We start from the raw sequence: 18,785 nt of genomic DNA on the forward strand, positions 1-18,785 counted from the left end.
AAATGCAAAAAATATGTTAATATGTATTGATCTAAAACAGAAAAAGTTTACTCTGATTTAATGTAGCCTATGACAGTAAAGAAATACATGTTTTTGTGGGTTTTTTTTAAGTGTATGTAAATATCTGGTTTCAACTGTAGCTGCATAGGTAAGACGGGATAAACCTTCTGCTTTTGTCAACAATACTCGTCCTTTCAAGGATAAGTCTCTCTGCAGCCATTGATTAGCTTTTTCTTTGTCTTATCACTACTCAAATTAAAGTTTTCAGAGCATCTCTCCTCCTCATTTTTCATTATAGTAATCCCTAGATAAGTAATCTTATCCTTGATTGGTATGTTACAGATCTGGGAGGTGTCGCTTTCTTTAAGGGAAAAAAGCTCACATTTCTTCAGATTTAAGCAGAGTCCAGAAGCTGCGGAAAATAATTCTATTGTTTTGATAGCGATTGGCACTTGGCTGGCATTTTTTTTTTTTAAATAAAGTAGTATCATCTGCTAGTTGGGTGAGGATAACTTCTCTTTCTGCAATTGAAATTCCTTTTAAGGCACTATTTTTAATATGGGTGGAAAGAAGTTGTGTACATAAAATGAACAGGTAAGGGGAAGCAGGACAGCCCTGCCGGATGCAGAGAGAGAGACCGATACTTGCATCCCGGAAGTATGCTCCGGTGTGATAGCCTATCCCCTCTGTTGTGTGTGTGGGGGTTGTCAGAACTCAACTGACTGTCAGATGAGGATCTCTGTTCATCGCTTTAAATTACATTTTTCTCATTTGTATGGCATGTAGATAGCAGATACCACAGAGTGACAATGCAGATTCTCACTCCTCATGTTTACTGGGCTCAGCGGCACGGAGAGATTTTCCTCCGGGTGGAACTGAGCGATACAAAGGTAACGTTAACGTTATAGGACCACAACATCCAACCGGCTGCTTTCAGCTTTAACTCACAAAAACCTGTCGTTTCTTGCTCAAGAACGAATGTGTTTAAACATTATGATGTTAATGCTGTGGTGGGTGTAACGTAACGTTCCTGTAGCTAGCTATACGGGTAGCATAACCGTTAACGTTAGCTATCTATCTTAAGTGATGATGTTCAGTAACGTTAAAATATGGCTGAATTGACCTCTACGGTTTATTTGTGATGGCCAGAAGAAAACTAATAATACACATTTGTTCCGTGTTCAGAAAATATGTTTTTTGCCGCCTAAATAACACTTTAACGGGTAACGGTAGCTAGCCATACGTACGTTTAATTTCTGTCTTCGTAGTCATAAAACGCAAACGTTAAATGCTATGTCTGCATGTCCATTGTATGTCTGTTTAACGTCACTGTAATGTCGTAAAAAAGTTGTTGTCCAAACTAACACTATAACACACGAATTAATTAATGGAGAATAACCGTTGAAAATGACAATTTGACTTCCTTATCTTGTAGCTAGCTACAGTTCAACTACTAACCAAATACTTCTGATATTATCAGATCAGTCAATCAATTTCAATTTAACAATATCAATATATTTGAAATGTCAAATCATATACCATCATTTTCCAGTTGCATGTTGTCCAATCCAAGATACCAAGCCCTGCTCAACTTCAAAATACACTAAGATGTTTAATGATTTGTTTAAGCCAGTCAAACCGTGTATTCAGAATTATCTATAATATTTAGTCAATTTGGGTGGGTTATGTCTTCACCTCATCACTGAGTATCTAACTGACTACTATAATTTCATTCTGCTGACCGTGTGTTTGCATTAGTAACGTGAAATACAGGTTCCCCTCCTCTTCATCCCCGTCCTGCATCTGTTGGACACATGTCTTATAAAAGATGCATGGCCTTTAATTGTTGTTCTGGATCTTATTGAAGCCTCTCAGGAGAACTCAAACAGGCTGATAGAAGAACACCTGTCATGTTGAGGGCTGGGTATCGTTGGAAAAAAAAATTGATTACTGATGCCAATACCGTTACCTTAATTTTGAACGATCCTTTTTTCTATACCAATTTTATACCAATCCATTGGAACAAAAATAAATTACAACATTAAACATTATGGTACAAATCCTTTTTTCTCAGCTCCTTTACACCAATGTGACACTAACTGTAGTTGAGCCTTTCAAAATACAACACACACAAACATGGTTCAAAATTAGCACCATCTACTAGCCAAATGCTGGTAAAATATGTAAGTGGCGGGTAGATTTGCTTCATGCGTATGCCAAAAACACAATGGTGATCTATTGAGTGGCTCGTCAAATTTGAACATTCACTAGCCATTTGGCTGGTGGGAGTAAAAGTTAATTTTGAACCCTGCACACAAGTGAGCCCAGTCTCTCAGATTTACATCTTCAGCAGGAACCAATGGGCTTTGGGTTTGGTGCAACAGAAAGGGTAGGGAAGTCTCTAAGTATTGAGAGACTAACACGTATAACATTTGTTTTGATATTTTCATGGGATTTATTGACAGTAAGAAATTATCAAATGTTACCAGATTTATCCTTTAATTTACATTGTGTGCGTCAGTGTCAGGTTGGTCGTGATAGCTGCCTTTTGTTTTTTTTAGAATCTTGACATCAGCCTGCAAGAAAACAACACACTTCAGTTCAGAGGTTAGTATTTTCATTGGTGCATGTAAAAAGTCAAAATATGTTAAAGGTCCCATGGCATGAAAATTTCACTTTATGAGGTTGTTTAATATTAATATGCGTTCCCCCAGCCTGCCTATGGTCCCCCAGTGGCTAGAAATGGTGATAGGTGTAAACCGAGCCCTGGGTATCCTGCTCTGCCTTTGAGAAAATGAAAGCTCAGATGGGCCAATCTGGAATCTTCTCCTTATGAGGTCATAAGGAGCAAGGTTACCTCCCCTTTCTCTGCTTTGCCCGCCCAGAGAATTTGGCCCACCCATGAGAAAGAGAGACATCATGGCTTTCAAACGAGCAAAGTGGCAGTTGGTCAAGGCCACACCCCCACCCACCACCTTGCCCCCCCCTCTCTCCTCAATAGCTACAGACACAGAAATGGCACATCCTAAGGAAAGCTCATTGTGGGACTGGCTCTAGTGGCTGTAATTCTGCACCAAGGCTGAATTTTGGGAAACAGACTTCAGATACAGTATTAGGGGACCACTAAGGTCTATATAAAAGAGACTTCAGATACAGTATTAGGGGACCACTAAGGTCTATATAAAAGAGACTTCAGATACAGTATTAGGGGACCACTAAGGTCTATATAAAAGAGACTTCAGATACAGTATTAGGGGACCACTAAGGTCTATATAAAAGAACAATCCAGAACAGTTGCACAATGACAATTTTGAAGTGAAACATTCTAAAATCTTCCACACACGTTCACATTATTTATTACATCTGTCATGATAGCAATTTCTGTATGAAACACCTTGGAAAGCCTAATATTGTTAGATTATAAAAAAATATAATCTTGTTGTTCCACAGCACAGGGCCATGGAGCTAAAGGAGATAATGAATACAAGTTCAGTTTGGAGTTCCTGGAACCTGTTAGACCTGAGGTATTCATCTTTTATTCATCTTTTACTAATAAGTGGTGAAATCCATTGTTATATTGAAATTAGTTGTTTTTGCATTATTGTAATACGATTTAAATTAAATGCCACAGTGCACAAGGTCAGCTATTGATTTGATTTCCCACAGTGTCTGGTATTAACTTACAGATAACTGGAAATAAATATTTAAACAAAATAATGGAATAATAATTAGAATGCAATAAAGACCAACCATATTATTTGTCTAGTTTTTAACATATTCTGCCAATACAAACTTCTGCACAATAGCACATTTCATATAATTTCCCTTTTGCTATGCAAATGAAAAAAGCTGCAGTTTTATCATAACTGCAACACAGTTTCTAATTGTTTTCTTCTCGGGTACAGAAGAACAAACTGTGTTCACACAACACCAGCTACTCACATTATGTCATTTCCTTCTGTGTGTCAAAGTTTAAAAAACAACAACCTCATATACATTTTCGAATACTTTGTTGTCAGATCAACCATAAGTCCACCCAGCGTCAGGTGGACATCAAGATCAAGAAGCAGGAGGAGCGCTGGTGGGACCGGCTGACACTGCAGGAAAAGAAGCCTCTGTTTTTGGCTCCGGACTTTGATCGCTGGCTGGACGAGTCCGACGCAGAGATGGAGCTTCAGGCTAAGGTAGGAACTTGGCAAATAACAAATAAAAGACCACTCTGATGAGAGTAACATTTTGTCTAACATGGAAGAGGGTTTTGACTGCTATTGCAAACCTGGCGTGAGTCTGTTGTGAAGGCAACAAAATGTAGTCTTTGTTAATGCAAACAGGTTTTATGGGATTATTATAGTCTCAGTTGGTGCAGCCAAGAAAAAAGAGATCTGGGTGAAGCTACATAGCCTGTTTTTTCTCCTCATGCCCACAAATATTTGCATTTCTCATTTTGGTCTGGCATAGCTCAACTTGGGATAGGTGTAATTATCAAATAAGCTGTATGACAGTTCTCTTCTTTACTGAGAAGTAAATGTGAACCTCTCTTACACATGACTCTACAAAGCCACCTCTCACTGGGAGAAAAAAAAACATGGCAACTATTACGGGAAAGCTATGCAAGTTTTCCTAAATGATCCAATAAAATCCATTTGGAATAAAACAAATGAGAAGATCAACATTTATTTCTCATAGAGTCATTTTATTCATTCAACCTTTATTTATACTCGAGAAATCGTTGACGGGTGGCTCTCATTTACAACGACATAGTCAAATTTCAAAGACAAAAAAAGTAGTCAAGAAGTCATTCCATCATCTGATCCACTGTGTTTGGCTTGGAGCTGGAGGATAAAGATGTTTTGCAAACCAAAACTTGTAGCAATAACTGAGCTTTCAATATTAACCAGGCCTACTTCTTGCTTTGATTATTTCAACCAATCTTTTCTGTTTTTTGTTCGTGATTGTTTTTCATTTTTGCCTCTTCATATTTTGTTGATTAAATCCTCAAAAGTTATTGTTTTGGTTATTTTGTAGACGCTTTCATTTTCTTTAATTTCCCATGCGAGCAATAAAGTAAATACAGTGTTTCCCACAGATTAGAAAGCAATTTGTGGGGGGGGTGTCGCCCTGTGTCGGGCGGGACACACACACACACACACACACTTATTTTCATAACAACACGCTGTTGGATGCTGTCCTCCTCTCCTACTTCAATGCCTAACAAATCTATCTCTTTCTCTCCCTGACCCTGTCTTTCACTGGTTGAAGCCTGAAAATATTGTAAACGAATTAATAACAACTAATTCCACTGGTCGGACTGTTCAGCTCTGTTTCAGACTGATACCTCCGGTTCAGGCTGGTCCTCATCCTCAACACGTACCTTTTTCAGTCGCGGAAAATACTTTTCAATACTCATCTGGATTGAAGCAGCAAACATTCAGTGTAAAAAAGTAAAAAAAAATTACCACCCAACTGCAAACTTGCGACTAGTTAACTTTCTAAAGCAGGCGCAATCGCTTGTTTGGTAAGAGTCGGATCGGGACTCCAACATTAACACAATGACAACATTGTATTCAGAATATAAAATATTTTTATAGCACTTTTTAATGTGCAATTGTGTAAAGGTGTTCAATAGAGACAGACACTGCGTGCACGGTGGGAGGGGCGAGACGCAATTGACAGAGAGACGGAGGAGAGCAGGGAAAGGAAATGCAGCTGAACGTATTTTAAGTAGCGTTGAAAAAAGAAAAAAAAGAAGAACGAAACGCAATGTGCGGCGGCCGGTGGTGATAGTGAGGCGCATCGCCACACATTAATCTATGTGTGGGAAACACTGAAATATGAAACACAATTATGAACATGTTTGGTCAGAGTGAGATTCTGATGATGTGATTTTCTTTCAGGAGGAGGAGAAGATAAACAAGATAAGTGTGGAGTCAAGAGTTCGTAAAGACCGTGAGTCGCGCTGAGCTCTTCACCTGCAAACATCAAAAGCTCTCAGAAATGTTTCTGATAGGAGCTGTCATTGATGTTAACTTGTAGTGTCCTGTAGGAGGAGTTTTAGCGACGTTAGCATCAGTTAATTTGAGTTATTTTCTTCTGTCCATCAGCATACCTCGGGCTGAAGAAAGGCTACTTGTTTATGTACAACCTGGTGCAGTTCTTGGGGTTCTCCTGGATCTTTGTCAACATGACGGTTCGACTCTTCATTCTTGGTCAAGGTTTGTAAAAAAACAACAAAACAACACTACTGAGTAGAAATGGTCCAATACTATTTTTTGCTTTCCTATACCGATTCTGATCAGAGTCCGGATTGGGCCGAATTTTTCTGTCCGAGGCCGGCCCGTGTCCGAACCCGGCCCGAGCCTGACAGGCATTAAGAAATTTGTGTCATAGCCCGACACAGTTAAAATCTAATTTTTTTTTTTCCTCATACTAATGACACATGTAGGCTACGTTTGTGGAAAGCTTTTATTAAGCAACTGTAGGAAGGCGTGGAAATGTCAACAGATGGCGCAAGCACGGCAACACGGGGCAACACGTTAATCAGCTGTTAGAATGTTCAATGGGTTAACTTCTCCTGATCGCTTCGTTTCCGACCGTGGTCAGAAAACCAGGGGAGACTGGTTACCTCCAGGGCCGACGTTATAACACGAATAACCACTAACTCGCTCCGGTTGCATAATCTACAACACGCATGCTTCCTCTTTCTCTAGGGTATCTCTCTTCTGCCCACTTACCTCACACACCCACACACACACACTCTCACACACACACACACTGAGCTCTCTTAAAAGGAGCCGCAGCACCATTTACAACAAATGCCTTATCGCGCTGATGTGACCGAGCCCGACCCGACCCCGACCATAATTTCTAAATATCTGTCCGAACCCGGCCCGGCCCGTCGGGACCCGTTGGCCTCGGGTCAGGTATCCATGCCTTAATTCTGATACCTGAAGTTGCGTATCGGCCAATACCGAGTACTGATCCGATACCAGTGTGTCATATATTTTATTATGTTTTAACAACTGTATACTACTATCCCTGTATGGATATTTGTTGTTGGTCTGGCTCAGGTTAAACTCTTTGTGAAACATGAACAAACAATGAATGCCACAGAACTTTCTTTTATTATGCATATCAGTTATAACGGAAAAAGAACATAAACTACTCTTAATGTAGATTTTTTTTTTTAGGGCTTTAGTACGTGGTATCAGATCGGTAAACTCCAGTACTTCCCGATACCAGTATTTTAGGCAGTATCGGAGGCGATACCGATACTGGTATTGGAACATCTCTACTTGTGAGTCAATGAAGTGATGTTTATATCCAGGTAATCTGCCACAGAAAGGCAAAGTTACTTGCAGAGAATAATTCTGACTATCCAAAGTAAATAATACATGTCATGTTAATTAAAGGTAGTGCGACCACAACAAGTTGGTCCTCCTGCCTCAGGTGTTGTCTCACCAAACTATTGCTGTTGCACTATATACGGTTGCTCTAAATGCACAGTATCTGCATTACTTCTCTTACCACTAACAAAAAGTGGGCCAAAACCAGTGTGTCATCAGTGAGGTAAAGATTGGTGTGCAGTCATTTAATTGCATATACATTATTAAATTCTACTGCACAAAAAAAAAAAAAATGTAATGGACTTATTTGCTTGTGCTGGAGCTTTGAAACCATGTGTTTGCATAAAAATCTGTGGGGTTTTATATAGGATAATTCCAGTTTACTTCAGCTTCAGTCTTATTTTCGTAGTTTGGGCTGTAATTCCTATCAGCCATGATTTTGTTCTCACCAAGTTAACTGTTGAGGTCTGTGAGCACATCAACATTGCCACTACCATGTCCAAAGGGGCGAGAAACAGTCAGACAATCAGACAGGTTGTATACAAGCCAACAGTTTAGCCATTGTCAGTAGTAATCCTTCATTGCACAGGAAAACGGTGTGCTCACAACTACGGTATGTATGGTAGGTCAAAGTTAAAGTAGGAAGTCCGTCTGTAAACTGTGATATTTACAACGGACAGTTTGAGTAATAATTTTACTGTTCGCATTTGTTTGCTCTTCCAAATAAGTTGGGCTTAACTGCAGGTTTGTTTATAACCTGTCTGTTGTCCCTTATGTATTTTATGACATTTGAGCCTGCCCTGTCAAGACAAATTTCTGTCACTCGAGACAAACGACACGATTTTTCTTATTTTATCTTTATCCGGTCTGACTTTTTTTTTTTTTATTGATGTCTCAGCTATTAGCTTGGTGAGTACAGAGTTTAGGGCTGCAACTAACGATTATTTTCATAGTCGATTAATCTGTTGATTATTTCCGCGATTAATCGATTAGTTGTTTGGTCTCTAAAATGTCAGAAAATTTGAATCAGTGTTTCCCAAACGCCCAAGATGACGTCCTCAAATGTCTTGTTTTGTCCACAACTCAAAGATATTCAGTTTACTGTCAGAGGAGTGAAGAACCTACAAACAATTCCCATTTAACAAGCTGGAATCAAAGAATTTTAACTTTTATCTTAAAATAAATTACTCCAACCGACTAAACGATTATCAAAATAGTTGGCGATTAATTTAAAAGTTGACAACTAATCGATTAATCGTTGCAGCTCTAACAGAGTTATCATAACTGAGATGGCCAAAACTATGAAGATAAGAACCACAAAAATGACTGAGTTCACCTTTTTAAATCTCACTTTGAACAATTTATTTAAAGGACCTAAAGTGTGTGTTGTATTTTTTTGTGTTTGAGTCTTACCTACCTTTTGTGTACGTTACTGCCAACCATTTTCACATACATACTGAATGCTTAATTCCAGGCTATTTTCAGTTCAATTCAGTATGCCATAAACGGCTGCTTGCAGAGACCTGAAACCTGCACATCACATTTTATTTTTAGTCTCCTTAATGTCAGTTGTATTGTTCTTGGGCTTTATTCAGTACATCACACAAATCTCTGTAAAAGTGAGAACAAAGACACTCGTGAAACAGTTAAGTAAAAGCAGAATTGGCAGACTGTACAGGGATGGAGTAAATAAAGATAAAAAAAATAATAATAAAACAGGAACAAAACAAACAATTGTACTCCTTAATAGCTTTTGAATTTTATAGACTAAATAATGAATAAATAAAATAATTAGCAGTTTCTGGGTGAGTGTTAATGGAACACAAAAACATACAAACAAATAAAATAAGCAGGAGGTCCAATAAAACACAGAGAGCGAGAGAGAGAGAGAGAGAGAGAGGTCTGTGTTTTTGTTTGCGAGCAGCTATTCACAGATGAGCTCATTTGAATTGAAACAGGAACACGACACAGCAGGGATTTGTTTTGCAAATGATGAGGATTATGGATAGTGGCTCATGCAACATGCTGTTTAATTATGTCTTGTTTTTGTCTGCCACAGATTCGTTCTATGATACCTTCCACACCACGGCTGATATGATGTATTTCTGTCAGATGATGGCCGTGCTCGAGGTCATTAATCCCTTGTTGGGTCTGGTTAAGACTGGATTTCTCCCTGCTATGCTTCAGGTAACACAGGGAGACCGCCACTTCTCATTGTATTGTGATTTCAAGCCTGATGACAAAAACAAAAAAGTATGTGGACACTGAAACATTACACCCATATGGAATAGTTAAACCTCTCACTCCTAAACCGTGGGCATTAATCTGCTGATAGTCTCACATTGCTCAGCGCCGCACGGAGCCACGGTGCCGCTGCAAAATAGCCTCTGGAAGGAACTTGTTCGTCTCACAGGCGTAAATGTTTTTATTTACGCTTCAAGTCAAATCTCTGCTTTCAGGTAGGGCTGCACGACATGAAGAAAATATCTAATTGCCATTATTTTGGCTGATATTGCGATTGCGTTATGATTCACGATATTGGAGGGAATGATCATTTTTGTATCATTATTCTCATTTACATTGAAAATTAAAAGAAATTAAAATGATCATAGTGATTTTTGCAAGGATCTGTACCAAACAAAGATGTTTTCTGTAGCCTGTAGGATAGGACTTGTAGGCTGCGACTTCTCTGCAGCACCACTATACTTCATTCAGAATGATTTGACACATATTTTGCCTTAAATAAATATTGCACCCCCCACCCCCATGCGATTTGGATATTGCACTAGTCCATATTGCGATTGCAATTAATTGTGCAGCCGTACTTTTAGACCTGGAAGGCATTCATAGTGGTGCACTCAGTTATAAACATGATAAGTGACAGAAATCGTTATCTAACAAATTTTAAAGGCGACTTTGTTCAAACGTCGCTTTGCCTGTGCGACCATCCGACGAGCCGTTCCAATGGAGGTTACTGGCCCCTTAAAGGTGTTGGATGGGGTTGAGGTCAGGGCTCTCTGCAGGCCAGTCATGTTCTTCCACAAAGTCTGAAAACCATTTCTTTTTTATTCTTTATTTAACCTTTTATTTATCCAGGTAAGTTGATTGAAAACAAATTCTCATTTGCAACGACGACCTGTCACATTCACACAGTTACACACATTCATACCTGGAAGCTGCCCAGTACAACCACAGTCTGATCTGCTGGCCACTGAGCAGCTCCACTGGAGCGGTTGGAAGTTAAGGGCCTTGCTCAAGGGCACCTCAGTGGTGGGAATGAGGGAGGGAAAAGCGCTGCTCTTTCACTTTCCCCACCCAGATTTGATCCTGTTGGTCTGGGGATTGAACCGACGACCTCCGACTTCTTTACAGATGTAGCTTTGTGCACACGTTTATTCTCTTGTTGAAACATAGATGTAGCTTTGTGCACACGTTTATTCTCTTGTTGAAACAGGAAAGGGTTTTCCTCAAACTGTTGGAAAAGTTGGAAGATCACGATTGTCTAAACCGTATGCTGTAGCATTAAGATTCTAGTGTGGTTAATCTCAGATCTCTCTTTATTGTGCTCTGTGATGTTGCAGGTGACAGGGAGAAACGTCATTCTGTTTGTTATCTTCGGCAGTCTGGAAGAGATGCAGAACAAATCTGTTGTCTTCTTCGTCTTCTACCTGTGGAGCACCATCGAGATCTTCAGGTCTGCTCAGATCACCCCCACAATCTCTGGTGAACATGTGTTGTTGCCTTCTGTAACATCAGCTCTTCCTTCTCCTCATCAGGTACCCATTCTACATGCTGGCCTGCATCAGCACAGAGTGGAAGCTGTTAACGTGGCTGAGATACAGCCTCTGGATCCCTCTGTACCCGCTGGGGACTGTGGCTGAAGGTTAGTGACTAGTTTACTTAGAAAATTGTGGCATAAACAAAAGTCGGGAGAAAGTATAAGGGGTACACATTGTGGAACGATGTGACAGTTATCGAGGCATAGTATCACTTTGTTTTAAAAGCCAACTCCCTTTCTCCCCCCCGATAACCCTCGCCCTCTAAGCCCTCTTCTGCCGTACAGCCGTTACAGATACTGTCAGCGGGGCGGATGGTTAAGCCTATATTAAAGGAGTTATTTCAGATACTTCCCTATATTTTATACTGTAGGTATTAAAACATTATAGGTTCAAATATTATAAATATTGTATTATAAATATTAATAGGTTCAAAGGAATTAGTTTAGATACTTCCCTATGGTTTTTAGATTATTTTTGAAGAGACACACACACATACAGTGGAAACCCGATGATGAGACAAGAGGCTTTTGATTGACAACCTAGATGTCCCCCGTATGTGAAATACACAGCACACAGAAGATATTTACAACCAAACCATTACAATTGATTACTCACACTCGGACAGCCACTTCTGCCTTGGTCACAGAAGCTTCCGATCAGCTGGTGGATCAAAGGTCTGCTTGTCAGGTCGGTCCCCGGGGTTGCTGCAAACCGCACGGTTAAAGAGGAGGCCACCACTTCCCCTTTCGGGGTGTCCCCGCTCACACGGGTAAGTGGCAAAAAAGAAGAAAGGGGAAAAAAGTCTTCTAAAAGAGCAAAAAAAGACTCACAAGGTTTTTTGGGTCACCTTGCTCAAGACGAACACAGGTGGTTTTATTATTTTTTTTAAAAAGCAAAAGTTAACAAGAAAACAAAATAAATGAAAAAATGAGTTCAATTACTCAAAAATTGCTCTAAGACACAGGAAGTCCCTACAGCAAGGGTATCGGTCAAGAGAGCAGAAAGGCCGAGCATAGGGAAAAACAGAGCGAGAGCTCTTTTTTTTTCCTTTCCTGGTCCCCCAGGGAGGTGCCTGCCTCGGCCCTTTTCCTGGCCATCCAGGGAGTTGCTGAACCCTGTGCTGAGAGCACGAGGAGTTTGGGGTTGCCCTAAAAAGAGACCCTTTGACTTGCAAAGCTTCTCTTTTTATACACAACCATCCCCCTCCCTTCATAGATGCAGCTTGGGGGTGTTCAACCACTCTTTATGACCTTACATGACAATACAATCTTAATGCACATATCAGGCTGGGCATACGTAAAAACATCTCATGTGACGATATTTCCTATATGCATATGCAATTACCATCTAACATACAATCTAAATGTTCAGTTCATCACTAGGTCAATGCAGCCATCTTTCTCTCTCCTGTGTGCATCTAGGGCCTCACTAGACACTTCCTCTTTCCAGCTGCAGGTTCAAGCAGACAGTTACACAATACAACTTATCCATCTGAGGCCTCTTGCAAATACTTCCTCTCTACGGCTGCAGGGTCAAACAGGCAGTTACACACAGTAATTCACACTAAAATGTCTCTAAGCATATGTATCAATATCAGTAACACAACGCTTAGCTTGATTATCTTTTTAAGCAATCATATAGTTTAAAGCAGTGTTTCTCAACGGGGGCGTTCAGAAGATGATGGGGGGCATTGGAAGCAATATTTTGGAAAGGGGGGCGTTGAGGTGCCCTTGGGGGGCGTTTGTTTGAAAGCTAGTTTAAACTAAAGATTCACAATAACAATACATGTTTACACTTAAACTATTACAAAATCCGTGGTCTGCAACATTAAAAGCTGCCAGTTTACAGCACTGCAACGGGTATCCTAACTTCTCTGTGCTTCTGTCAGCTTTGTTTGGCGCAGCTCCGTGCTGCCTTCATGGAAACGGGACGTAAGAGCATCATCTTAAATGAGCTCTGTAGCTACTACGTGAAGCTGCGTTCAGATAAGAAAAAAAAAAAAGCAATCGCCGCAACGTCCTGTTGTGTTCTTTAACCCCCCCAATGTAGCACAAGTAGACTTTATATTTCACAGTAACAGTTTTTTGTCAGATGGTTTATAGAACACAATGTTTCCTACTGTACCTGAATGCAGCTTCATTTCACGGAGAAAGTGAGAAAGAAAAGAGACGTGCGAGAGATATTTTCTGTGCGTTGTTGTTTGGCAAACAGTCAGCTGTTCCCCAAACTCCCGGCCAGTTCAGAGCTTGTGTTTGGGGTTTTAAAACTTTCTTATGGAAGCTGATAGAGGAAGTGATGTCACTGTTTACTGTACGGGACTCTCACACCTCCTCAAAACACAGCGCGATATGGGGTTGCGTTTTCTCCAAACGTTTTTTTCTGCTATTTACTCGCAAGACAGGCGATGGGAAACATCTACTCTTCTAACCTAGACTCTTCTAACCTAGACTCTTCTAACATATACTCTTCTAACCTAGACTCTTCTAACATATACTCTTCTAACCTAGACTCTTCTAACCTAGACTCTTCTAACCTTGACTCTTCTAGCCTAGACTCTTCTAACCTAGACTCTTCTAACCTAGACTCTTCTAACCTAGACTCTTCTAACCTAGACTCTTCTAACCTAGACTCTTCTAACCTAGACTCTTCTAACCTAGACTCTTCTAACCTAGACTCTTCTAACCTAGACTCTTCTAACCTAGACTCTTCTAACCTAGACTCTTCTAGCCTAGACTCTTCTAACCTAGACTCTTCTAACCTAGACTCTTCTAACCTAGACTCTTCTAACCTAGACTCTTCTAACCTAGACTCTTCTAGCCTAGACTCTTCTAACATAGACTCTTCTAACCTAGACTCTTCTAACCTAGACTCTTCTAACCTAGACTCTTCTAACCTAGACTCTTCTAACCTAGACTCTTCTAGCCTAGACTCTTCTAACCTAGACTCTTCTAACCTAGACTCTTCTAACCTAGACTCTTCTAGCCTAGACTCTTCTAAGCATTAAAAAAGGGCTCTCACTAACTTTCAAAGGTTGTACACTTATTTCCATTCGGCAGTAGTTGTCATTCTTCAAGTCGTTTGTCATCACCAAAATGTGTGTGTGTGTGTGTGTGTGTGTGTGTGTGTGTGTGTGTGTGTGTGTGTGTGTGTGTGTGTGTGTGTGTGTGTGTGTGTGTGTGTGTGTGTGTGTGTGTGTGTTTTGTTGTGTGTGTGTGTGTGTGTGTGTGTGTTGTGTGTGTGTGTGTGTGTGTGTGTGTGTGTGTGTGTGTGTGTGTTTGTGTGTGTGTGTGTGTGTGTGTGTGTGTGTGTGTGTGTGTGTGTGTTCCTTCTGCTTTTACCCCTTGATAAGTGCCAGCTTGTTTTCCGTTGGAACAATTTGATTTTAGATTTGAATGAAAAATAAATTTGAATGTTAAATTGCTAGCGTTTCTGAGTGGTTACTGATTGGCATTTAGTGTTTTGTAATTGTAAGCATAATAATACATTTTATTTAAAGCAATTTCATGACACGCCCAAGGTCACTTCACAAACAAAAAGGACATTAAAATTATAGTCATCTTCTAAAGGTGCTGAGGTTCACACCAGAGGGAGAAACAGCGGCCTTTTGATAATACCTAATTATAGTTTGAATGTTCCATATCTAGTCGTTCTGATTGGCTGCTGTCATTCAATGATTTGATTTTTTGATTATTTTTGATAACAATAGTAACAACAATAATAGGCCTATATTAGGGTGTAATCATTAATATTTATTATATTATTATATTACACATAATATTTGATGGGGGGGCGTTAGGGATCTGGATAATGGATAGGGGGGCGCTGGCACAAAAAAAGGTTGAGAACCACTGGTTTAAAGGCACATTAACACTCACAAACCAAAATCAAACGCAGTATTATAGTTTCAAGAGCAGAAATATATTTTAGCTGTTTTTGGCTTAACTCATGTTAAAAGCAGAAGCACAGTCTCCACTGTTCTTGAGCTGATACATTTCAAAAGCAGAAGTATAGTTTTGGCTGTTTTTTTGGATTAATACAAACACATTTCAAACGGCAAATATGTTTTAAAAAGCAGGAGTATAGTTTTAACTGTTTTTTAGATTTTCACATACTCTCGTTCAACAACATGTTAGTCGTTGCTGACAGTTTGTCGTTCTGTGCATGTTTCCAGCGGTGGCTGTGATCCAGTCCCTTCCCATCTTTGATGAGACGCGTCTGTTCAGCCTCCGCCTCCCTGCGCCGCTGGGACACTCTATAAGCTTCTCCTACACTCTGCAGCTCTACCTGGTCCTCATGTTCCTGGGTGAGACATCCACTAACACACTGCCATCCTCTCTGACTCACCTTCTATCTACATCTGAACAAAACAGCCAACTAAAACCTAACATTACACCCACAGGCCTTGATAATGTTGAGTCAGCTTACCTTTTTGTTACTCTCACGCTGCTGGTACGCCTGCTATCGGGTTTTTTTCCAGCTGGTTTGTTGATGCTTTTTTTTTTAACTTTAGTTAACATTACCGGCAGAGACATAAGACGCATTACTGCATAAAAGTAATGAAAGAGACTGCTAATAAGTCAGGTCAAAACGGTTGCTTACAAAATTAACTTTTGAAGAGGAAATGACTTATATTTAAAGTGTGTTCTGTACGATAAAATCCAAAAGGTAATAGTTCGTAATCAGAATCATTTGAAATAAAAATTAAAACATCATAGTTTTCAACGGTTATTAATTATTTCAGGTTGTTGTCTGAATAACAACCTAAATATTGCCCGTTGTATTGTAGTTAGTTTATTTAATGTAAACTTTTAAAGACCATTAAAGTGGTCCACGTGTTTTACCTTATTTATAACAAATTCCTTTCAATTGCCTTCATTTCATTACACCATAAAAATCAACTTGCTCAAGCTACAAACTTGTTCATCACAGTCTAAAAGTCAAATCTGCTTTTGTTTTTGTAGTTGATGCCATTGGTATCTTTTAAGTGCACACTGATTAAAAAAATTAAAGGTGACATGGGGCCTTATTTTAACGATCTAAGCGCACGGCGTGAAGTGCATGGTGCAGGTGCGTTTAGGGCGTGTCCAAATGCCATATGCCAAGAATTCACCTGAACACACCTCCCTGTTAGACCAGCACGCCCATGGGCGCGAAGATGGGCGCAGGTGCATTTGCTATTTAAACGATGTGGGCGCTGGACGGTCTTTAAATAGCAAAGACATTTGCGTCTGGCTTTGCGCCGTGCTACGCCGGGTGCAAGATAGGGCCCGTGATGTTCACTGTGATGGATTACTTTACCAAACCCAAGCATGCTCAGATTCTTTGCACTTTGATTTTCGTAGTGAAATGAATTGAATAGAAGGTAGTGCCTGCCTGAAATGTAAAAAAACAAAAAGTTACACAGAAAATCTTAAAAACTGGTCAGCGTTGGAAAATCTAAAGTATATGTGGGTTTTTTTAGCAATCGTACGCTACCAAGGGTATGTTTCTTAGGTTTTACTTTGTCAAATCATAGGGAAACAGTTTGTAAAATCTGACTGTATTTTCAGACAGGGATTTTATTGGATTCTCACTAGTCCTGTGCAAACATGTCTCTGGAAATGCTGTGGATGAATTAATGAATTAATTGTGTAGTGCTGTGCAGACAGGGCTTTTTGTGTGTTTGTCTGCTCTGACAAAAAAAAACGTTTGTGTAGCCACCCGATGACACAAACATAAACTAGTGTATCAACGTAATGCTGACAGATGTTTCTTCTCCTCCCAGGACTCTTCTTCAATTTCCGCCACCTGTACAAGCAGCGGAGGAGACGATACCGCTCGAGGAAAAGGAAAGTCCACTAACTCGCCAGCACTTTGATTTTCCACACACCCTGAACTGCCGTCCACTTAAAGATAAAGCAGCTGTTTTCTTTTCCTCTAATTGCCTTTCTATCATCTTCCTACACACACTGACCTGATAATGGAGTACTGGTTACCTTATTCCACCGCGTGAACTGTTAAACTTCTCTAGACCAAATCCTGTAAATCTTGTAAAAAAAACTGTAACATCTCAACGACTCACTTTAGAACACTGTACAGGTTGATCCAGTGCTTCACTTCTACCATGTTTATTCTCTTAATAATGTCCATAATTAATGAAGATTTATCTCTGTGTCTGCAGTCACTGTCTAAGATTCTGTTATGACAGAAATACTTTATGGATTTTTCTGTTGATTTCCTTGTTAGGGTAACATATATGAACATATAGGAGTAATTTGTTTTAGAGTTGAAAATAATATGGTTTAGGAAAAGAATTTCTGCTTACAAACTTACTGCAACAGATCAGCCATTTTTGCTTTATTTATACCTTGTTGGTTCAAAAATAATATAATTACCCTCAAAACTGCTTTTCAAAACATGTATTTTAACCCAATAATTCAAAATCAGATCCCTCACAGTCAATAATATTGATTAACCTTTATATTTTGTTATATTGTTGTTGTGTCTTAATGCAATTGAAAGCCAATACAGTTTTGATACTCTCTCTGTCGGTGTGTTTAAGGACGCTTCAGTCTCTGGGAATGTAGAATTTTCTGCATTATTTGAAATTCAAGAGTCGGCAAATGAATATGTTCATCTCTCTGATGTCCATGTGTGCTTGTTTTCGTCTGGGTGTTATTATCTGAAAAGCCTGTAAACAAAACCCTTGTTTTGTTTCTCAAATGTCGGAATGTATTTTAGAGAGAGTTTGAAAATTGCTCCTGCTCGCGACTGCATGAAGAGGCAACAATCTCAAGCAAGTTTCACGGCTCTGCAAGTTGAATGTGAACTTGTAGATTCTTTAAAAAATGTGTCTGCAGCGATGTAAAGTTGATAAACTAAAACACCACTTTTATGGTTCTGGAATCGATAGAGATTATTTCAGATGCCTTTGCATGAAAAGACTTTGGCTCTTAACTATAAACTGTCAAATTTAGATGCTTGTTGTTTTCAGAGGTGCATTACAAACACTGAGCCTTGTCATTCACTGTTTTGAATAATAAAAAAGCCATGCAAATTACTGAAGAAAGGAATATTTATATCTGCTTACACTATCCTTCTTACTGGCCTTTACATAAGTTTTATTGGTAACGACACACATTTATGCTTATACCTAATGACCTACAAATGTTTTTTTGTCCTGCGAAACTTGTTGAAAGCTGTGAGAGGGACATGGATCAAAATCAGGATTTTAGAGTTGTTAACTGTGAATGATACATAATGAATCATGTAATGTGATTGTTTAAAATGCATAAAACTATTATGTGATGCTTTACAGCAGAGGCAAAAGATTTTAAGTTGGTTGAGGTTTAGCCATCAGACTTCACAGCCCCCTCTCTTCATTGAAGAAAGGCAGGGATGCGTTGGCTAGCTGATGCATAAAGATGTCCATTCTTTTACTTCCTGTGAAGTTTGACCTGTAAAAAGGCGCTGCAATTTGAGAGGGAATGTTCGATTGACATGCAGTTGAGGAAGTATTGATTGTTGCCATTTCAGAGTGTTTTTGTGTGTAACTCTGCATTTCTGCCATTTCTAGACGGACTGCATCTCCAGAGTTCTCTCTGCTTTAAAGCCACTATGTGTAGGATTTAAAGATGTAGACCTTTGGCTCCCCTAGTGGTATTATTAAAAACTCCAGTTGAAA

General features: G+C 39.5%; 1 protein-coding gene across 1 annotated transcript; it reads left to right on the forward strand.

The window, feature by feature from the left end:
- Window positions 1-620: 620 nt before the first annotated feature.
- LOC120556036 (very-long-chain (3R)-3-hydroxyacyl-CoA dehydratase-like) lies at window positions 621-18,785 on the forward strand. The gene is made up of 11 exons (XM_039795367.1): window positions 621-890; window positions 2,562-2,607; window positions 3,451-3,524; window positions 4,020-4,184; window positions 5,895-5,946; window positions 6,102-6,212; window positions 9,403-9,530; window positions 10,925-11,037; window positions 11,120-11,226; window positions 15,294-15,425; window positions 16,887-18,785. The coding sequence occupies exons 1-11, from the start codon at window positions 810-812 to the stop codon at window positions 16,961-16,963; spliced, it is 1,086 nt and encodes a 361-aa protein (XP_039651301.1). The 5' UTR covers window positions 621-809; the 3' UTR covers window positions 16,964-18,785.

Source organism: Perca fluviatilis, chromosome 3, assembly GCF_010015445.1.
Source record: "Perca fluviatilis chromosome 3, GENO_Pfluv_1.0, whole genome shotgun sequence".
NCBI lineage: Eukaryota > Metazoa > Chordata > Actinopteri > Perciformes > Percidae > Perca > Perca fluviatilis.